A 22,976-nucleotide genomic window follows, 5' to 3' on the forward strand; every position below is an offset into this window, starting at 1 on the left:
ATGATTACTCCCGAACAAATTGATATTTCAAGACCGGACCTTTTTTATTAGTTTACGAATGCGATGAACTGGGTCCGTATTTCATATCAGTAGCCTAGTTTACGTATTTTTTTTTTAAATTGAATTTTTATTAAAATTTATTATGATATAACCGTACAAAGACAAACGAATTTTTCTTATTTGTCACGTGAAAACTATGGCGCCACTTGATAAAGCTAGATTTTTTTAGACTGCGTGCGCATATAACAAGAAAAAAGGGCGCTGATATTTAAAAAAAAAACTACTCTGTAAGAAATTACTTAATTATAATTTTCTTTTTTTTTATCAGTTACACAATTTATTTTTTCTTAAAAAATGAATGAGCGTTATGAGGCGTGCACTTTTGGATTTTCCAAACTTTTTTTTAATTTAACTTCTGAGATTTCTTGAAATCGGCCGGAATCTCTTTCAATTTTCAGAAAATCCAAGTCTAGTAGAAATCTCGGGAATGCCGCAAATGCATTCCTATCGGTTAAACACATACACGACAACGTCGTAAAAGTATTCAGAATACATTGGGCCGCAAAACATTAAGATCTGACAAAAACACGATTTTAAAATTCTTTTTTTACACACAACACTTAAAGTGACAAAATAAAAACTCTTAATCATCACGAATTTTTTAAATCGCGTATATTTTGTGGTGTTACCATTTCATGCATAGACCTACGTATATATATATAATATAACTGACTATACTTTTTTTCTTGAAAATTAATAATCATCGATTCTTCCATTTATGATATTCATAACTTTACTTATAGACAAAAAATAAAGAAGCTATAAATTAATTTCTCACACTTCCTTGAAAAAATGTTATACACATATTTATTTACGTATTTATACGAGATCTCGTGTATGTAGTATGCATATGTTAGCAGAATATTGCTTTCACAATATCTCAACAAACTAATTGACTTGAGTCAATTTTACATCAATAAACTAGGCATTACATCTACAGATTAGATTGTTAACATCACTATCTTATTTTTACCAAACTATGTAAAAATTAATTAAGTAATATATGTTATTGTATAACTTGATAATAAATTTTTTCTTATAATTTAGCAATATCGCAAAACGTCATTTATTTTCTACTATAAAAATTGAAAGTTCTTAAAATTCGAAAAGTTATTGGTTTCAGTCCGAGTTTCGAAAACTGGGTCCTAGAAAACCGCTCCAATTATTTTTTGAGAGATGCTCTTTCAGAAATTTATGTTAATAACAACCATCGACCATTTTTACTGAATACCGTCTTAGATGATAATTTTACTATTCTTGGCATCGATGATATTAATTAAAATCGGGAATGGTAACTATTACCATCTCTAAATAATAGGATTCGGTATTCTCTAGGATAGTATTAGCCTTTTACATAAAATAAAACACCTATCATAATCACCGCTGACAATAATTACTATCACGAGATGGATAAAATTTTTTCTCACCTCCGGGCGGAAAGCGTCAATTTTCCTCCCGCTGCGCTAAACGAAAATGCCGCTTTCCGCCTCCGTCGAGGAGAAAAATAGTATACACCACGGGCAGTAAATAAGAAAGCCTCAGATCACATGTTTATTGACCTCGGCTTCGCCTCGGACAACAATTACATGTGATCTGAGACATTTCTTATTTTACTGCCCTAGATGTGTAATATACTATTCCCCTCCGGGCGGAAAGCGTCAATTTTCCGCCCGCTGCTCTAAATGAAAATGCCGCTTTCCGCCTCCGTCGAGGAGAAAAGAAGTATACACACCACGGGCAGTAAATAAGAAAGCCTCAGATCACATGTTTATTGACCTCGGCTTCGCCTCGGACAATAATTACATGTGATCTGAGACATTTCTTATTTTACTGCCCTAGATGTGTAATATACTATTAACTTACCGCTTAGAAAATCGAAGATTTTCAAAAATCGGGAAGTTATTGGTTTTACCCCATTTTTCGAAAATCGAGTTTTCATCAGATCTCGACGTTTTGAGGTCCTGGTAAGCTTCCCTGACTACTCCAGCGAGGTTGTCACTATGTCTGTATGTGTGTGTGTGTGTGTGTGTGTGTGTGTGTGTGTGTGTGTGTGTGTGTGTGTGTGTGTGTGTGTGTGTGTGTGTAAACCTCTCGTAACTTTTGAACGGCGACCGATTTCATTGCAGTTGGTGTCATTCGAAAGAGCTTCGCCAAACTTAGATTTCCTGTAAGTTGGAACCGATTCGGACCAGTAGATTTTGAGAAATCTTAAAAAAACTAAGAAAAAAAATTTTTTCAAATGTGGTTTTTTTTGGATAACTTTTAAACGGCTCCACCGATCGATTCCAAAAACTAATCAGCTCTAGACAACAAAAAACCACGTAGGTCACCACCAAGTTGGTCGAAATCGGTTGATTCGTTCGAGAGATATCGTGAACGAAAGAAAACCAAAAAAAGTGGTTTTTCGGAATTACTCCGAAATTTTTGGTTCGATCAATTAAAACCTCAAAATAACTTATGAGGATGATAAAACTGCGTCGAATGCCACCCACCGCGTGAAAATCGGTTGATCCATTCAAAAGTTATTGCGGTTTGAAAATTCCAAAAATAGTGTTCTATGAAACTTCTATCAGACTTTTGAGCTGGGAGAGCTCAAATGCATAGAAATATTATCTCTTTGAACTCAGTGAGCTCAAAATATCACATAAATTATATTTTGAGCTTAAAAATGTCATAAGTACAATTTTAAACGCCCAGGTATGGAATTAGCGGGAAGTTGCAGGGATGGCCTTTAGGGTGAACCGTTTTTCTAATTTTTTTTTATCAGTAAAATTAAAAATCAAGTTTTGAAATAAATTTTTTTTCAGTATCAAATTTAGAAAAAAAATTATGTTATCAGCATATGAAAATTTCAATGATAAAAAAAAATTTTTTTGTCTGTATAACGAAAATTCAAATTAAAAAAAAAATTCACATTTTAAAATAGTTCACATTTTGAAAATATAATCCATATTGTAAAAATATTTACATTTAGAATATTTTTTAACTTCCCGCTAAGAAAATTGAAAATTTTCGAAAAAAAGGAAGTTATTGATTTCGGTCCGATTTTCGAAAGTCGAGTTTTCATCGGATCTCCACGTTTTGAGGTCCCAGGAAGCCATTCTGACTATTCCCGCCGAGATGTCTGGACGTGTGTGTGTGTAAATAAATTTTGGTCGTACGGTTTCTAAGAAACGAATCGACCGATTAAATTCTTCGACACGAAATTCGAAATGGTTATCAAAAATTAGATCTGATTATAATCATCTATAGATTTGAGAGTTAATCCATAGAGCCATTCCAAAGAAATTAAAAAAAAAAAAACTAAAAAAAAAATTGTTTTTTAAAAATAACTTTAAAGTGTACAGAATTTTTAATTTTAAAGTAATACTTCCGAAATCGAAGATTGAAAATGTAGATGGATACATTTTGAACTCGAAATCTCAAAATGTAAATAAAATTCTAAAGAATGTAAAAAATTATACTCTAACTAGAATAATTTAAAAATTTACGAAAGATCAAATTTTTCAAATTAAAAATCTGTCAAAATTGGCAACAATAATAGCTTGCCAAATTAAAAATTAAAAAAATGAATAAATGCATATTGAGCTCGAACAGTTCAAAATATGAAAAACTGTCGTACAAATATAAATAATGCTGTGAAGCGGGAAAGAATAGGAGTTACGGTAATTATTACGTGAAGCGTTCCACATTCACGTAACAGGATATTGGTAGAAAAGGATTGAGAAAGGAATGTGGAGAGGATCATCTTAATGTGAGTTTATAGAATATGCGAGAAAAAATTATTAGATAGCTCGGACTGGGATTCGAACCCAGAACCTTCCGAAGACATGTCGGCTACTCTACCATTTGAGCTGTCCTTTGAGCTTGAAAAGCTCAAATATTAACCAAAAAACAAATTTTAAGGCGCTTCAAATTCAATCTTAACGGGAAGTTCTAAGGTTGGCCTGCGCGATCAACCGATTTCCAGATTTTTTCTAGTCTATAGGCTAATTTATGAGCCATTTTGGTATCTGGAACGAAATATCAATGAAGAGAGGCACATCATTACATTTGTAAATGATTATATTCATCTAATTTAGAATTGGAAGTATTTTCTTTGTAAATAAGTACAAAAATATCTGAATATAATCGAGTGTTTATATTTATTTTCAATCCGAGACGGTAATAAACATCATCTATCGATAGTAATAATTGTCATGATAACTAGCTGCAGCTTTCATTATTTATTTTTCACCCGCGATGGTAACTATTGTATGGGAATGATTAACAACTAAGATTATAACTATTAGAATGATGATAATACTTCCCCTCTTGTCAGTATTCTGGAATTTACCATTATTTGATGATAATTATTATTATAAATTTCTCACCGTGTGTTTATACAAATGAATTTCTTTTTTCTTATCAAAACGATCGGCCTGGCTGATTTAGATTTAGTGAAAATTAGAATCAATTGAGGATGGTAGATTTTTAAAAATTAAAAAAAAATTTTTTTTCCGAAGTAACGCCCAAATTATTGCACCGATAGAGTTCATAATAATTTTTGCTCTTTTCTTTAAAATGTTGGATCAAATACCGTAAAATACATAGAAATCGGTTGATTCGTTCAAGAGATCATAAACGAAAAATTAGCAAAAAAAAGTTTTTTTTTTTTTTTTAAGCATTCGTATTTCTTATAGAACCTATTATATTTTTGATACATGATCATCCTTTTTTGTTCGAAAAACTGCTGGAATGTTGCCAAGTAAGTTAAGGTTGAATGACTTGTTTGGAATATATCGCTGCTTTTAAAAATTTTTGAAAAAGCCTCTAATCAATATAGAGCTCAGAGACTTCGAAAACGTTCAAAAAGCAATATTTTTAAAATCAATTTTAAACTTGAAATTAATAAGTTCTAAAGATGGCTTGTAGAGTTTACCATTTTTCTAATTTTTATTTTAAACTCATTGATTAATTTAAATAAATTTAACAATAGAAGGTTTCCTTTGAATTGTAGAATATTCCTTTTCCAAGAAAAATCTAATGTGACATAAATTTCACGTAAAAAATGATCAAATAACTACAATAATTTTTTTTATAAATAATGAAGTCGATACGTCAATCATAATTTATCACTAAATATCAAGAGTTAATTTTGATTGTAATCATATTTGGTGAAGCAAAAAAATCATAATGTATAATCAAAAATATGATGTTATATCAACAATGAATATTAATTAAGTATTTGGAAACTCGGAAATGCATATCATTGAATATCTATTAATTACAATCGACAACCTCTGGCCTAGATGAAGAATTGGTGGGGAAAGAGTAAATCTAAAGACGTATGAACGAATATATGTAATAGTATGGGTATCGTACTTATAAAATGACGGAACGGCCGACTCGGAAAGTAGTTCGGTGGTTGTTGATCGGAAGAAATTGATCTAACTGTTTTAATTAGGTGGGTGATTTTGGATTTATTTTGTGACCTATTTACAAGAAACATCCCTTCTAACAGAATTGGATATTTGTTGTTCCCCGAAATGTTATTCATAGAAGTGTAAAAGTGAAATTGTTTATTTTTCTTCATTTTACAGAAATAAGAAAATAATTTTAAAAAATCAGGATGTCGGTAGCTGGACCAGAGATCATTCCTGGCACAGTAGCAGCAACTACTGCTACTGCTGGAATGTCAGCGTTTTCGGTATTTTTGGCACTTCTTGTTCCTGCCCTTGTTTTGTGGTATGTTTATTTCAGAGTTTCACAACGACACGTGCTTGAACTTGCGGAAAAAATCCCCGGTCCACCAGGATATCCACTTATTGGAAATGCATTGGAATTTATGGGAAGCTCAGACAGTGAGTTTTAAAAAATTCACTTTTGTTATTCGGCCTAAAACTATGGTAATAATTAAAAATAACAATGTTTTAGGTATCTTCCGTAATATAATGGAACGTTCGAATGAATTCGATCAAGTAGTACGACTTTGGATCGGCCCGAAATTGTTAATTTTCTTGGTAGACCCACGAGACGTTGAAGTTATTCTTTCCAGTCATGTTTACATCGACAAATCCGCAGAGTACCGATTCTTCCAGCCATGGCTCGGAAACGGTCTTCTCATTTCAACCGGTAAGTAAATAATTTTAATAAAAAAAAAATCATCTTAGAAAAAAGAAAATTTTTTTTTTATTACAGTCAGTGATAAAATATTTTAACGTATAAAATAAGTAGAGTTTTTTTTTTTTTTAAGTAAAACATTCAACACTTGTTGCATGACCAAACTTTTTTTTTTGTTAATGCTCTAAGTCGTAATCGAGTTGATATTCGTTATGAAAGACATGCAGTATAGGAAAATACGTGTAAATTTCCGCAATTAATACGATGCAATCTGTTAGAGAGTAATAAAATGCAGTTAGACCAGGAAGAAAACTTGACTGTAGTAGAACATGCTTTCTCTTGTCCCACTCATTTTGTTATATAAACTGACATCAAATTAGCCATCAAATTATTCCCTATAAATAGGTAATATCCTTAATAATTAAAGTATTTGTAAAGTTATTTCTTCATGCAAATAGTATAATCAAAGTGTAAAGAAATTTATTTTATTTGTAATTAACTTTAAATTAGAGAAATCTTTTTGAAATATTCTCATTACCGGTATTTTAGGAACAAGTAGTGATTTTTGGCTGATAAGTTTCCCGAAAGACAAAAAAAATTTACATATGGTTGATCGAATAGGCTACTTTCAAAACTTCCCGTTATTTTCTAGCTTGAAGTTCTAAGAAATATGTAACTTTTTTGATTATACAAAAACAAAAATAATTTTTAAAAAGTATTTATTCACAAATTTTTAAACGAAAAAACAAATGCAGAATTCAAACTCGATCGGTTAAAAATTAGTAAATTATTAAAATATCGAGATCTGATAAAAAGTAGATTTTTGAAAATCGAATGGAAATAAAGGATTGATTCTACATTTTCAAACTTTCTAAGAGTTAAGAAATTTTAACATCTCTTAGATTCGAGTATCAAAAATTGAACAAAAGTATATTGGCTTACTCATTGAATTTTTTTAGCGGAAAGTTAAAAATTTCGTAGTTTTGATTTCGATTAAAAACGATAATTTAATAGTTATAAATTTTTTTAAAATCAATGAATTTCAGGTCAAAAATGGAGAGTACACCGTAAATTAATTGCTCCAACTTTCCATTTGAACGTATTGAAGAGTTTCATTGATCTCTTTAACGCAAACTCACGTGCAGTTGTAGAAAAAATGCGTAAAGAAGGTTCCAAAGAATTTGATTGCCACGATTATATGTCTGAAACAACTGTTGAAATTCTTCTGGAAACTGCTATGGGTGTGTCGAAATCTACTCAAGATCGCAGTGGATACGAATACGCAATGGCTGTAATGAAGTAAGAAAAAAAAAATCTTACCTCCTAATTTCGTTTTATCCAACATTATTTCTGTCATGCTATTAGACATGTCCATACTAATACTAATAATAATATTATACTCATAAATTACACTAATATGAACTTTATTTTTTTAGAATGTGTGACATACTCCACTTGCGTCACACTCGCGTTTGGTTAAGACCTGATTGGCTCTTCAACCTGACTAAGTACGGAAAAGACCAAATTCAATTGTTAGATGTCATCCACAGTCTTACTAAAAAAGTTATCCAACGTAAGAAGGAAGACTTCAAAGCCGGAAAACGTAACTTTATCAAGACAACTGAAAGCAAAGATGCTAAAGTGAGATTTTATTTGTTTATAAATTATTCACTTTGATAAGATTTAGCTCCAATATATATATATATATATATATTAACAATTTTATATATTTGCAGTTGACCAGTGTAGAAGGTCTGTCATTCGGTCAATCAGCAGGATTAAAGGATGATCTTGATGTCGATGACAATGACGTTGGTGAAAAGAAGAGATTGGCATTCTTGGACCTTTTGATGGAAGCCGGTCAAAACGGAACCGTTCTTACTGAACAAGAAGTCAAAGAACAAGTTGACACTATTATGTTTGAAGTAAATCATCCAAAAAACTTGACCATCACAACTCCGGTTTATATCAGAATTAATAACACATTTAAATAAAAATTTTCGTTATTTTTTAGGGACACGATACGACCGCTGCGGGATCTAGTTTCTTCTTGTCAATGATGGGTTGCCACCCGGACATCCAAGAAAAAGTTATTCAAGAGCTGGACCAGATCTTTGGTGACAGTGACAGACCTTGCACTTTCCAAGATACTTTGGAGATGAAATATCTCGAACGGTGCTTGATGGAGACATTGCGTTTGTACCCACCAGTACCTGTCATTGCTCGTCAAATCAAGACAGATTTGAAACTTGGTATATTTTTTATCAATTTTTTTCTAAAAACTACTAAATTACTATCGAACGTATAGATTTAAGTAATAAGTAATTTTTTCTTTATGGTTTCACACAATATAGATTTATTATACATTTGGGATTTTTTCAGCATCCGGAGACTACACCGTTCCCGGTGGTTGCACAGTCGTAGTTGGTACATTCAAGATGCACCGTTTACCTCACTTATACCCGGATCCTGACACATTCAACCCAGATAACTTCTTGCCAGATAAGACAGCAAATCGTCATTATTATGCATTTATACCATTCTCAGCTGGACCACGTTCATGCGTTGGTCGCAAATATGCTATGCTCAAGCTTAAAATTCTTCTGTCAACGATATTGAGAAACTTCCGTGTAAAGTCAGATATTAAGGAAAGTGATTTCAGGCTCCAAGCTGATATTATTCTTAAGAGAGCTGAAGGTTTCAGAGTGCGTCTTGAATCAAGAACACAAGTAGGCGTTACTGCTTAAGGTACAAATTGTAGTATATGTTGTAAAAACACATAAAATAATTAATATTTTATTGATTTATTACTTTTGTTGTAATATTATTTTTAACTATCAAAAATATTGCAATCTTATGTAGGAGAATACATTAATCATTAACGTTTATATTTATTATTATTATTATTATTGCAATCAATTGCAATTTGCTTTATAATAAAATTAATAAACAATCCTCTCAAATACATTTTTCATATTTATTTATTAAATAAATTATTTTTCAGTGTATTTAACCATCTTACCCATCGAAAAACTATTTTTCTGTCAAATAGTATCACTCGACTCCTCGAGTTTAACCTTATTTCCATTTATAAATACTTGCAGCTCGCAGAAACAAAACATAACCAAAATTTTTTACTGTGTTCGAGAAAAGTTGATCATGTTACGACCTTTGGCAAGTTTGCATAATTTCTCAGAAGAAATAATAGACAATTTTCATAAAAATGGTTATTTTTTTGTGGAAGATATCGATAATTCGCCAGGTAAATTAGTTCGTTGGTGTTATAACTTATAAAACGACAGTAAAAAAAACGAAAATATTATTAGGACTCTTTGTTAGATTCTAAAAATATATTTTTAATTGAAAAAGCGCTACTTACAATGATTATTTTTTTCTATAATTATTTACAGAAATCATCGAAAGATTTGTCAATGTTAAAGTTATGAAAAATTTTATGATACCTCCACTAACATTGCTTGCTTTAGACCATTGGCAGGTTAGCTAATGTTTATTTATTTATTTTTTTAATAATTATGATGACCGATGATACCATACTGTATACTTATTTTTAATTTATAGAATATTTTATTAGAATACGTTCCCTGATAATTTTTATTTAGTCGTGTAAATGAGGTAAAAAATTTTCTTTTTTCGAAACTCTTTTCTGGCAAATTTTGGGATTTTTTTTTACCAATCTAAAAGATATCGAATTTTTAAAAAAATTGGTTTTTTTACGAAATAAAACTTTCCGCAATAATCCAAGCGGAACAAAATTTTTTTTTTAGTAATATTTATTGAATTTAAGTTGACAATTATTAATTTTTGACTTCTTGTTAAATAAAATCTACCAAAAAATTATTGATGAAAAGTTATTGATTTCATCCCGGTTCGGAAGATATCACAAATGAAAAGTTTTCAAAAAAAATTTCTTTATTTTTGAATAATTTTTATATTTCTTGTCAGATCGCTTTTGAGAAAAAAAAATTGTTTTTTATGCCCAAAGAACTGCATAAAATGCCGAGAACTACTTCAGAGTTGGTTGATTCGTTCGGGAGATATCGCAATTAAAAATTTTCAAGAGAGAGTATTAAGAACAATTGCTAGATTAAATAATAAAGTATTCAAAAATAAAACAATTAGAGCGATTACCCATAAAAAATCATTGATTTGACCACGAATAACCCATCGATATTAACAAAAGTTTCTGCAAATATCCATTGCGAAATTTAAATTTTAAGGTAGTACTCGGTTAGAGATTTACCGTTCAGAATTAGATGAAATTTGACATATTAGTAAATTATAGTAAGATAATAAACCTACTAAATTTTAGAAAAGCTTAAGAGAATGAGTAAAAAAAATAATGAGCTTTTAAAGTTTAAAGGTTTAACATTAAGTTTTATTTGAAATTAAAACTTTTTATTTTATTTTACAAAAAGTGACGTTTAGGCTTAGAGAAAAATTTAGGCGATGAAAAGAAATAATAAATTGAAAACTTTGCGTAATTAAAAGTACAGATTCAGAGAATGTGATGGTATAATTAATAAAAAAAATTATGAAAACGGTTGACCCTAAAGGCCATCCCTGCAACTTCCCGCTAATTCCGTTAATACTTGGCCGCTTTTTTGAGCTCTTCGAGCTCAAAAGTACAATCTGTGTGTTGTTTTAAGCTCTCCGAGCTCAAAAAGATACTTTTTCTATGCTTTTGAGCTCTTTGAGCTCAAAAGTCTGATAGAAGTTTCATAGAACACTATTTTTAGAATGTTCATACCGCAATAACTTTTGAATGAATGAACCGATTTTTACGCGGTTGACGGCATTCTACGCAATTTTTGAAGCCTTATAAATAATTTCTAAGTTTTAATTGGTCAAACTAGAAATTTCGGAGTAACTCCGAAAAAACACTTTTTTCGGTTTTCTATCGTTCACGATATCTCTCGAACGAATCAACCGATTTTGACCGGATTGGCGGCGATCGACGTGGTTTTTCAAGGTTGAGAGCTGATTAGTTTTTGGAATCGATCGGTTAAGCCGTTTAAAAATTATCCCAAAAAAACCACTTCAGAAAAAAATTTTTTTTCTACTTTTTTTTAGATTTCTCCAAATTTCTCAAAATCTATCGATCCGAATCTGTTCAAATTAACAGGAAATCTAAGTTTGGCGAAGCCCTTTCGAATGGCACCAACCGCGATGAAATCGGTTCAACCGTTCAAAAGTTATAAGAGGTTTACATACTTACACACACATACATACAGACATAGTGACACCCTCGCGGGAATAGTCAGGAAAGCTTCCTAGGACCTCAAAACGTCGAGATCTAATGAAAACTCGATTTTCGAAAAACGGGGTAAAACCAATAACTTCCCGATTTTTGAAAATTTTCAATTTTCTTAGCGGGAAGTTAAAAAAACTTTTAAAATTTATCTCTGTCTCTCTTTCTCTAATGTGACTTTGAATAGGAAAACCAACTACGTAAATCAAATAAAGCTTTGTATGGAACATTTAATACTTATGGTATCTGTGACATTATCTTAAAAAATTTTCCGTGTTTTGTGGTATATTGTATTTTATATAGGTAACAAGAATCATTTCAACAATACTTCTTATGATTTTTTTCTGTGACGTTAATAGGCAGAATTAGAGTATCAAAAATTATCTTCATCAAGTAAATTGTTAGATAAAATCCTTGATGGTGGATTTCAATGTGGGACAATTACAGAACTATGCGGTGCTCAAGGATCAGGAAAGACTCAAATCTGGTAAATAATAAGAAAACTATCATTTGTTTTGATGCCGAAAACAGATAATTTTGTATTTTATAATACATATTTTAGTTTCCAAGCTTGTCTTCATGTACAGTTGTCTCGAGAACTTGGTGGTTTAAATGGCAGAGCCTTATACATTGACACTAGAAATGCATTTTCCTTACAACGTATTAATGGTAAGTCTTTAATTGATCAAAATACGAATGTATTTTTGTTTATCTGTCATGAACAAAAAATTTAACGAAAAAATTAATTTTTATTTTGAAAGCTCAACGTGAGTGAAACTAATATAAAAAAAAAAAATTTATTGATAATAAATTTTATAAAAATGTATTTAAAATTCTACATGTATAACCGCCGTAATACCCATTTACTCTATCCGACTTCAGATTGCGCTCGAGGATAGTACAATTTACAACCAACTGCTAGAAAGTTAGAAACTTGAGTCAACTTAAAAATTATCTGACGTTAATTTTAAACAGGAAAATCCGATACTAAAAACATGAAAATGTACTATGCGAGACATTAATTCCTCCCGGTCAGTGTTGCTTTTGTAGTAATGGAAACATGAATTTATGGAAATCTCTAAAGATTAATTTGGAAATTAATAAAAATGTACTTTAATGTTAAAGGAAAAAATTATAAAAGAACATACCTAAAATAAGAAAAAAGTATAAATAGAAACCCGTAAATTAAGAAATTGGCTTATTAGTAAATCTGTAAGTTTGGCCAACTAAAGAAAAGTAAATCTCTATTTTTGAAAATTTCTTTTACTGGAAATATGATTATTTGAAATAAATTAAAAAAATCTAAATAAATAAATAAACTTTTGTGTAATTGGAAACTTATCAATTGCGAAATTAATAAAAAAAGTAATTTTTATAAATGGATATCTTTTAAATATTCCGTTTAAATAAAAATAATTTTCACATTATGGATAATTTAGTTTTCGGAAAAGTTTGCGTTTGTACTATAATATTTACGGCAATTAATAAAAAAAGAATTATTTATTAATAAATATATGAATAAACGTCCGATAGATTCTATGAAATTTCGCAGAAATGGAATTCAATATTTTTAAAAACTTAAAAAAATTGAAATTCACATTAATGGCCATCATTAAAAAAAGAATCACTAAAAATGTAAATCTTTAAAATGGAAATCTCTAAAAATATACCTCTAAAAATGAAAATCTCTAAAAATGGAAATTTCTAAAAAACGGAAATCTTTAAAAATGGTAATCTCTCAAAATAAATAATCATGCAATTTAATATTGGGCGTAGAAGTCAGCGGTCTAGGATAACGCCATTATCAAGATATTTTCTCCGTTTGTTTTGTTTTTCAATTTCAACATCACATGAGTCTGAGACAAAGATTATTTAAAATATATTCTGGCGTTTTCCGCGAGAACCGTCAGAGAAGATGTCTTAGTAGTTGAGCTTCCGGTTTGCTAGATACCTCACTACGTAATAACTGATGATTTAAAATGTATTGTAGCGTTTTCCATTAGAACCGTCGGAGAAGATGTCTTGGTAATCGAGCTTCCGGTTTACTAGATGCCTCCCTACATGATAACTGATAATTTAAAATGTATTCTAGCGTTTTCCGCGAGAACCGTCGGAGAAGGTGTCTTGGTAGTCGAGCTTCCGGTATCCTCAGTACCTCCTTTTGGATATAAAATTCTCATAGCTGCTGGGAATTCTCGTTAATTCTCAAAAAAAGCGATTATTTATTTTGAGAGATTGCCATTTTTAAAGATTTCCGTTTTTTAGAAATTTCCATTTTTAAAGATTTACATTTTTAGTGATTCTTTTTTTATTGATGGCCATTAATGTGAATTTCAATTTTTTTAAGTTTTTAAAAATATTGAATTCCATTTCTGCGAAATTTCATAGAATCTATCGGACGTTTATTCATATGTTTATTAATAAATAATTCTTTTTTTATTAATTGCCGTAAATATTATATTACAAACGCAAACTTTTCCGAAAATTAAATTATCCATAATGTGAAAATTATTTTTATTTAAACGGAATATTTAAAAGATATCCATTTATAAAAATTACTTTTTTTATTAATTTCGCAATTGATAAGTTTCCAATTACACAAAAGTTAATTTATTTATTTAGATTTTTTTAATTTATTTCAAATAATCATATTTCCAGTAAAAGAAATTTTCAAAAATAGAGATTTACTTTTCTTTAGTTGGCCAAACTTACAGATTTACTAATAAGCCATTTTCTTAATTTACGGGTTTCTATTTATACTTTTTTCTTATTTTAGGGATGTTCTTTTATAATTTTTTCCTTTAACATTAAAGTACATTTTTATTAATTTCCAAATTAATCTTTAGAGATTTCCATAAATTCATTTTTCCATTACTACAAAAGCAACACTGACCGGGAGGAATTAACCCTTTCACGGTTCTGGGCGTTTCTCCCACTCTTTTCCTACTCGCGGGGCAAGGGGACTGCACGCAATCCAGTGAGCGGAGCGCAGGGGCGTATAGTAAAGGTTCTTAAAAAATAACTCTCTGACAAGAAAATGTTAAACAAATGTTTTTTTTTTTTACTTATCAACTTTGTTGGTACAGAAATTATAATTTATTTGTTATGAATATTCTTTAATTTTTTTATGTAATAAAACTTTGTACAGTGATAAAAAATTTAACTTGACTCAAGAGCAAGAATCTTAAACCAAGAACACTATTTTGAAGAAAAAGAATTTCTTGAGTCAAGATATAATTCTTGGTTCAAGAAAAATTTCTCGATTTAAGAATTTTTCTTCTTGCTTCGAGAGTTTAAATGAAAACAATAACCTCATTAATAATTTACACGGTAAAGCTATAAAAACAATAAATACGGTCCTGAGTGAGCACGCGGCGGGCACGAAAATCTGGTGGCGGGAGTTAGTCCGCTCACGCGACTGGCTATCCCCACTCCGGGAGAAAAAGTACGACTCAGTCCGAATCGACCGTGAAAGGGTTAATGTCTCGCATAGTATAGTCTGTATATATGTATCTACAGTAAAAAACAACATTGAACACGTGCATGTATCGAAACAAAGTTAACTAAATCGTTTTTTTGAAATATTTATCAGTAAACAAATAGTTTTTTTTACTGAAATGCAAAAATGGGTATACGTGGATTGACAACATATATTCAAAATCGTTCAGATTATTATTTCGATGCATATGAACTGGCAAATACAAAATTAGTGATTGACGGAGCGAGTCTAAATGCGCAGTTATATTGCAATAAAACTTACGGTGATAGTATATTTAGCGGTGATTATGATCAAATTGCACATTGTGTAACACGATTTTTTGAAGACTTATTACGATGCAACGTCGAACCATTAGTCATAATAGATGGAGGTTGGGAAAGTAAAAAATATCATACACTAATCGGCCGGTTTAAAGACCGGTTAAACTCAGCTTCTATTATTAATTTCAACAATAATCATCGAACATTCCTTTTTCCTATGCTTTTGCATGATGTATTTGTTGATGTTATGAATAAAATGGAAATAAAGTACTACATGTGTACCTTCGAAGCTGATGAATCAGCGGCCGCAATTGCAAGAGTTTTAAACTGCCCAGTATTAAGTTACGATTCCGATTTTTATATTTATGGCGTAATGTATATTCCTTTTAATACATTAGATCGTTATATTGTACGATATGGTAAAGGATACATTAAAAGATGTAAAATATATCGGATAGAAAAACTATTAAATAAATTTAAGGGTCTTGATATCACATTGTTGCCTTTAGCTTCAATTCTTCTTGGAAACGATTACATCAATAGCAAAGTATTCAATAAATTTTTTTCAGAATTGAGAATATTAAAACAACGCGTGACTAATTATCAACAATTGAAAATTGATCGTATTTTTAATTGGTTAAAACATCATACTTTGAATGATGCAATGAATAAAATTGTTAAACACGTAAGTAAAAATCAATATCAACGTGTTGTTGAAAAAATGGAAACTATTATTAACACGTACTTGAATATTTCAACACACATGCTAGCTCCTTTGGGTTTCGACCAGCAATTTATTGAAAATATTGTAAAAAATACCTCAATTTATAAATTTGAAAAACAAGAAGTAAAAGAATTGGATATCCACAATCTCAATAGTTTGAATAACAAGTATACAGAAGAAGATAATACGTATGAAGATGATAATACTGAAACTAATCATGAAGATATAAATAATGATGCAACTTGTAAACTACCAATTATTCCAGACGAGACTTTTGCAGATTCCTTACCGGAATGGTTTATGAAAGATCATTCAAATGGAAAATTTCCGTTATATTTCATCAATATTATTTCTCATCATGTATACATTTTACCGGTACAAATAGAAAGTATGTATTATCCATCAGCACACGAAATAAGCATGCCAATAATTACCAAAATCTGCAGTTTACTGACAACGATGAACAGTAATGTTAATCAAAAAGAAAACGTAGTTATGAAATTGATTACGCGTGAAAATGACGAGATGACTAAAGTTCACTTGAATATTCCCAAGTCGAGTGTAACATTGGAAAATTTAGGTGTAGTGAATGAAGAAGTAAGAAAAAAAATAATCGATGAAACAGCTGAAATTGAAGAGATATATCATTTAGAAGAAGTGCCGTCATCATGGAAACTGTATATTGCTGTGATCTTATACTGGATGAAACAAAATAGTGAGCCGCAAAGGACTCAGTTACATTTAGATTGTTTGTTAGTGTCGATGTTGCTGGGAATTATTGATAAAAAAGTAGGGTTTCAACGGTCGAAAGATAAATTTCAAAGGAAATTTGCCGATAATTTGGTACACATACAAGAAACAAGAAGATTGAAAAAGTTATCAACTGAAGTGGGATCATCAATTCTAGCGAACTTGATTAATGAAACCAGTAAAGAAGATTGTATTGCTTCGTTACCATTTTTTTTGGAACATCTTCAGATTGGTAAAGATCTGAGAATGTATCCTGATAAATTTGACTCTGATATAGTCCACGTTTTTTCACAATTTCAAAGTTGCCTGCGACATATAATGCATTTGAATGCACTGGTAGGGTGTATTTATGAGACACCATCGATAGGTGATTTCTTCAATGGTACATTACTGTACCATTTTTATAATAATTTTAAAACGCGTAATGACATTGAAGCTTATGTTTCAACAAGATTAAAAAACGCTCCAAATCTTTTAAAAATTTTCCAAATATTAAGAAAAAAAATTATTGACATTTTAAACAGTTGTGAAGTTAAAATCTACGAAGGTATGAAAAGTGTAAGAAGAAAAAGACGAAGAAATAAAAAAAATAAATCACTCAATGATTTTGATACAGATTGCTTAAAAACCGATGACAATAATGATGATGATGATGAAAACGATAATTTTTATGATTCTAACAATCCATTTTCATTACTCAAAACATAATTTTCAAATATTATATCTTGTTTAAAAATTTTTTTAACGTACTAATTTTGATTGATTGAATTATAATTTTTTTAAGGACAGTATTGAATATAAATGTAAAGTTATTAAAAATAAACAAGATTTTTTTCATTGTCTTAAGAATTCCTTATATTTGTTATTATTAACTAACCATGAAGAAAATTTTTAATCGATTATTTGTAATATTAACAATTAACTTAATTTCAGATTTAATAGAAGGATATAAAAAATTATATCCAAGACTTAAAATAAGCAATGATTTGATGGCTCAAAACATTCAAATTGCTACACTAGGAAAGCTAGAGGAATTGTCAACTACTATTGAAAAGTTGAAAAATACTTTAGTAAATCAAACTAAAAATAATTTGGTAATTTCTATTTCAATATTCAATTTTGTTAAACCAATTATATTAAAATAATCTTCTTTGTATTTAAGATTCGATTAATTATAATTGACAGTTTGTCTTTTTTAATAATGTCAGTTGAAGAACCATCTCTACGAGTACGACTTTACTTAAATATATTGGATGAGTTACAAAAATTAGCATCTAAATATAACATCGCGGTAATTACCAAACTAAATAATTATGCTTAAGTTTCTGTTATTTAAATTTAATAATATTTGATTTGAATTATTTTATTTCATTAACTTTTATTAATTTTTAAGGTGATAGTTGTTAATGAGTTGGTGACACAAATAAATCTCAAAGGTAAAATAATTTTTGATAGTGCTGGCGGTCAATCTGTGTCAAGTCGTTTTTTTAAACGGTTACAATTAACTAGAACCGCTAGTTCAAAATTCGCCGTAAAATTGCTCAAATCATCTATAATGGAACAAATTACAGTCCCATTTAGTGTAAGTCTCTAACTGCTCAACAATTTAACTATTAACATTTTTTTTTTTTTTTTTTAAGTTATGCTATGAATATACCATAATATAAAATATTAAAAAAAAATTTTTACAATCATAATTATATTAATTTTCTATCCTTGTTAGATTGATACTGATGGAATACGTGATTTGGTTTGATCATCAGAAAAATGAATGAACTCAACACTTTTCATGATCCAATCATTTATTAACATTATTGCGATGTTGTATTATAAGAATTTAAGCAGTAAATCTTTTTTTCCAAATACAAAAAAAAATATTTCTTTCGTTACATAATTATAATATTGTTTTCTTGCATAAAATTGCTCGAACAGCATAAAAAATATATATTTGTATAAAATAATAAACTTTAATATTGTGTACAAACTTTGCAGATGCAAAAGTATAAATATTTTATTTGCAAAAAATTTATCTAATAAATTGTATTCATAGTGTTAAAACTTTCAAGGTCACGTGTTAATTATAAATATAAATTTTTTTTTTGCTTTCATAAGTTTTGTATTCACACTAAGGCATAAGACGAAAGCAATATTTTAGTCTCGAAAGCTTGGAACACGTTTGTGTAGAGTATTATAATCTTTAATAAAAAATTATAACATAATTGTGAATTCTTTGTTTTCAAATTGTAAGCATGAATGGTATTTTTATAATTCATAAATTTCACGATTTTCAATTACGTTGATACCAAAGACAATAAAGCTTTCTTATAGTCACCAGAAGTGTCACCCTAAAATTAAAATAAAAAAATTTATTTAATTTCAAGAAAAATTATAATTAAATAATTAAAAATTAACTTACAGCAATCCAGCTTTCCAATGATTTACCAAATCGTTCTTCAAATGCTTTCTTAATATCTCCAAGATCAATCTCACTTCTTGATACGATAATACGTATCAATGTGCGATCTTTAGTACCGATGCCTTGCATTGCAGCATGCAATCTTTCAGCAAAGAATCCGACCTTAGATTTCACACATTTCACTGAGAAAAAAGAATATTTCATTATTTTCTTAAATATTAAATATTAAAAAATATGTTTAAAGTCAATATCTTCGTTTCGATAAATATGTTTTGTATAAAAAAATATTTGGAGGTTTCTTTTTGTCTTTATCTAGAAAATATGCAGAATATTAAAAAATTTGATTGGCATACCAATTCCTAAAAGTCCCTTTTCGATACTTCCAGAGAATTCTTTTTTAATAGCCACTTCAATGTCATGTCCTGATATTTTTTCATACTCCAAAAAGGTTTGACGTAATTGTTGGTAACTGCGAGTTACTAGTATCATATTAAATTGAGATTCTTCTGTTCCCCATTGTTTCTCACCTTTAATAAATAAACAAATAATTTAAAATAAATATTCAAATTTTTTAGTTCAGTAAGCTTTATTAGAAAAATGGTAGCTAATAATAATAAAAAATTGATAATAGTAATATGTAGCACAATATTATCAAGCGTGAAAAAAAAAATGTTATGGTTATTAAATTTAAAATTATTAATTCTTTCAAGCTCTATAACTATTGAAAAAAAAAAAAAAAAAAATGAATTTTTTCTTAAACGTGCACCTATAAAATATAAATCAGACAAGAAATACCGCGAAAAAGGGAAAAAAAATCCGTAGTAATCTGAATATTTAAGGATAGCTAGCAGATTTTTCAATAAAAAATTTTTTCCTATCTCGATGCTAATTTCTTGCCTGATTTAAAATGTAAAATTCATTCCATGTAATTCTAAGAGGTACTTTCAACTGTTGTACATCAATAGAAACTAAGTAATATTTACGTTTTTAACTAAATTTAATGTATACGGATATTATTACAAAAAATAATTCATATCTTATAAAAAAACTTACGGCCGAAATTCTTTGGGTCTATCAGTGCAATAAAAATTGATTTGATCGATAATTTATTGATAAGTTAATACAATAAATGAAAAATAAATACCTGCGTCAAATAGAGCTTGTGCGTCAGCTTGTGCTTGGGCATAGTCAACACCTTGATTTTCATCTCGATTAGCTTGACAAAGGGAGACTAATAATCTTTTGAAATGACCTGACGTATCGTCTTTTAAGTCAGCTTCCAAGCTTTTGCCATAAACTATGAACAAATGACATAGATTGTAGTAAAAATAATAATAAAAATATTAATAATCACTAAATTTATGCCATGTTAGCATAAAAAATTAAATTATGTATATTATGAGTTATAATAATATTACTGATATACATGAAAATTTTATTGAAGGCCAATGATGACATCATATACATTGGAAGTATGAAGTCATTTTTCATTTATAGAATTCAGGTCATTATTATCACCTATCAAAACTATAAAACTTTTATCTTCACTGGTGGCTTAATTTTTATAAGTAATTAAAAAAAAAAAAATAAGAGTTTTTAGTTTTTATGAAATTTAATATCTTTAATCAAAAACTACTTAGCCTTACTTGATAAACTTAAAAAAAAATAGACAATTTTTCTAACAAAATTTAATTCTCAAGTAAGTGTAACAAAATTATTAATATGAAATTTTTTACAGCAAGCATTAATTTTAATTAAATTAAATGTTGTAAAAAATATTTTAGTAAATACTTACGATTTTCATAAAATGCAGCAATAGTCCGGATTCCATAATTACTTAATGTGCATAAAATTTCAACTATAGCTTCTTCATCAGTACCAAGCCCAGAAACTGCGTCATGAAGTTCTTTAGCGTAGTAATGGGGCAATGGCGTCATCAATGCAATGATAAAATCTTCAAATTTTCCCGACAGTTCACTTTTTAAATCATTTATCAAATCTTTGCCATACTGTGTCTTGTAACTTTCAGCAATTTCCAAACGTTGAACTATTCCTCGTTTAGTTAAAACATCAATTATTGTTTTTTCGTCAGTACCAAAACCTTTCATAGCTTTACGAAGAATAGCTGCATCTGCGTTTGCATCAAATGGTTCCGCAGGATAAACAGTCGGGGTGCACTGAAATTAAAAATTTTTTGATTTAAAATAACATAACGGACGAATATTCAATTACAGTATTCAAAACTAATAAAAAAGGTTCATTTTTGATAAATATCACGAATTTAAGATTAGAATAGCTGACCTACCATATTGTTATGATAATAGTATAGTTACAATAGTTAGTAAAGAGTAAAACGATATTGATAACTATGTTAGCTAATATATTGGGAATTTTTAATTTTTTCTTATAACTGCAGTGTAAACTCGAGTTTATATTTTGATCTATACAGTGAAATTAAAGGAACCAAGTAATTTTTTTCTCTACAAAAAGTTTTCGTTATACACAGAGTAAATAAAAATAGTACAATTTAACAAACAAGTATTTTCATTTTTAAACAACGTTTCTAGATAATGTCAAAATTTAAAACAAAAAAAAATGTATTACATTTTAAAAATTTTTTATGTGCCAGTATTTTAATTTTTTTTTTTGTATTTTATTCATATCGAAGAATATAATCAAATTATCTTAATTTAATAAAAAAAAAAAAAGCCTCTAATAATTTTGATAATAAAAAGTCTCCAATTATCCAAAACTCCGAATTTAGGCCTTTTAAATTTTTTAGGAAATTTTCCATCTATCTCTGCCTGAAAAATGTATTCCTTTCCTTATTCTTCTAGGTAGTAATTGCAGCTGATGCAGCATGCAATTGATGAAATTTTTTAGAAATTCATGATCGGTACGAAATATTTACGACTCTGAATTAATTACCGTATTCGAAGCAGATTATTTTATTTATTTATTTAGAAAACGCCAATCGGCAATATACATCAGTGATATTATAACAATAAAGAAAATATTAAATTTGTGGATTCGAGAGAATCAGTAGAAATAGTATCACATTATTAAAGACTTACAAATTTATTGTAGTATAAACAGCGAAATTTATCAGGGTTTTAAGAAAAAAAAAAAAAAAGAGATAATTAGTACATTAATTAATTTAGTTAATCTGATTAATTAGACTCAAAAAAGAGCTTCTTGGCCATGTTTATGAAGGATCCATAGGTACCACCGTAAATTTTGTTATTGATAGTTTTTGTTACGCTGTATAGAGTGTTTCAATATGTGAGTAATAATGTAAACCAAACAAACCTTGGCTGTTATTGTCAAGTTCACAAAATTTAAAAAAATAACAATCGACTGTAAAATAAATATATTTACCTTAAATGGATAGTATTGTTGAGACATTTTGATTTTTATTTCTAATTCTATTGATAGACCTGTAAAAGAAATTATAAAAACACTTATGATTCATTTTCGTAATAGATACTTATAAATAGTGAGATAATTTGACACCGAATTTTTTTAATAGGTTCTTTTAAAGTTTTATTGACTAAATATAAATGATCAAAATGATTTATAAATGTCCGACAAAACTTTAATTAAATAAACAATTACGTTATCTTCAAAGTTCACTACTGTAAAATTTATAAAATTTAACTTTTGTAACTTGATGAATTTAAAATAGAAATTGTATTAATTCAGTAAACTCACCTCTGTTGCTGTAAACGACTCAATGATTTAACTTCGACTTTGACAGCAAAATAAATGTAATGAGTAATAAGAAATAAATGCAACCACACCCAATATATATTTTACGTCTGATACCGCTAGAGTTTATAGACAGTAAATGATTTCTATGCAGTGTATAGTTGTATATATAGTTTGTGTCACACCTA

General features: G+C 29.0%; 3 protein-coding genes across 6 annotated transcripts; 2 read left to right on the forward strand and 1 right to left on the reverse strand.

Moving 5' to 3' along the window:
• The first annotated feature begins 5,351 nt into the window (after positions 1-5,351).
• LOC123262801 (cytochrome P450 4g15) lies at positions 5,352-9,050 on the forward strand. The gene is made up of 8 exons (XM_044725230.1): positions 5,352-5,506; positions 5,643-5,903; positions 5,977-6,174; positions 7,209-7,461; positions 7,599-7,803; positions 7,899-8,087; positions 8,177-8,414; positions 8,545-9,050. Exons 2-8 carry the CDS (start codon positions 5,672-5,674, stop codon positions 8,907-8,909), a joined length of 1,680 nt encoding a protein of 559 aa, XP_044581165.1. The 5' UTR covers positions 5,352-5,506; positions 5,643-5,671; the 3' UTR covers positions 8,910-9,050.
• A 209-nt stretch (positions 9,051-9,259) lies between these two features.
• On the forward strand, positions 9,260-18,911 carry LOC123262790 (DNA repair protein RAD51 homolog 1-like). Of its 3 annotated transcripts, XM_044725215.1 has the most exons (8): positions 9,260-9,424; positions 9,573-9,658; positions 11,791-11,918; positions 11,994-12,100; positions 17,598-17,758; positions 17,827-17,955; positions 18,058-18,246; positions 18,388-18,911. In XM_044725215.1, the coding sequence occupies exons 1-8, from the start codon at positions 9,322-9,324 to the stop codon at positions 18,418-18,420; spliced, it is 936 nt and encodes a 311-aa protein (XP_044581150.1). In that variant the 5' UTR covers positions 9,260-9,321; the 3' UTR covers positions 18,421-18,911. The 3 variants fall into 3 exon arrangements, with proteins under 3 accessions (XP_044581150.1, XP_044581151.1, XP_044581148.1); XM_044725216.1 differs by lacking the exon at positions 9,573-9,658 and having other exon boundaries at positions 9,271-9,424; XM_044725213.1 differs by lacking the exons at positions 9,260-9,424; positions 9,573-9,658; positions 11,791-11,918; ... (2 more) ...; positions 18,058-18,246; positions 18,388-18,911 and adding an exon at positions 14,931-17,368 and having other exon boundaries at positions 17,598-17,741.
• On the reverse strand, positions 18,449-22,965 carry LOC123262826 (annexin B9-like). Of its 2 annotated transcripts, XM_044725287.1 has the most exons (8): positions 22,792-22,965; positions 22,459-22,517; positions 20,876-21,257; positions 20,225-20,377; positions 20,134-20,151; positions 19,434-19,607; positions 19,081-19,262; positions 18,449-19,009 (listed from the first exon to the last, which is right to left on the reverse strand). In XM_044725287.1, the coding sequence occupies exons 2-8, from the start codon at positions 22,483-22,485 to the stop codon at positions 18,956-18,958; spliced, it is 990 nt and encodes a 329-aa protein (XP_044581222.1). In that variant the 5' UTR covers positions 22,486-22,517; positions 22,792-22,965; the 3' UTR covers positions 18,449-18,955. The 2 variants fall into 2 exon arrangements, with proteins under 2 accessions (XP_044581222.1, XP_044581223.1); XM_044725288.1 differs by lacking the exon at positions 20,134-20,151.
• Positions 22,966-22,976: the final 11 nt, after the last annotated feature.

This window comes from Cotesia glomerata, linkage group LG4 (assembly GCF_020080835.1).
Source record: "Cotesia glomerata isolate CgM1 linkage group LG4, MPM_Cglom_v2.3, whole genome shotgun sequence".
NCBI classification, from domain to species: Eukaryota; Metazoa; Arthropoda; class Insecta; order Hymenoptera; family Braconidae; genus Cotesia; species Cotesia glomerata.

Coding starts and splice junctions, on each gene's coding strand:
- LOC123262801 (XM_044725230.1), top strand. CDS start 5,672: ATGTCGGTAGCTGGACCAGAGATCATTCCTGGCACAGTAGCAGCAACT. Junction 5,904..5,976: donor ATTTATGGGAAGCTCAGACA/GTGAGTTTTAAA, acceptor ACAATGTTTTAG/GTATCTTCCGTAATATAATG. Junction 8,415..8,544: donor CAAGACAGATTTGAAACTTG/GTATATTTTTTA, acceptor GGATTTTTTCAG/CATCCGGAGACTACACCGTT.
- LOC123262790 (XM_044725213.1), top strand. CDS start 15,057: ATGGGTATACGTGGATTGACAACATATATTCAAAATCGTTCAGATTAT.
- LOC123262826 (XM_044725287.1), bottom strand. CDS start 22,485: ATGTCTCAACAATACTATCCATTTAAG. Junction 21,258..22,458: donor AACAATACTATCCATTTAAG/GTAAATATATTT, acceptor TTTTAATTTCAG/TGCACCCCGACTGTTTATCC. Junction 19,010..19,080: donor CATTGGAAAGCTGGATTGCT/GTAAGTTAATTT, acceptor TTTTAATTTTAG/GGTGACACTTCTGGTGACTA.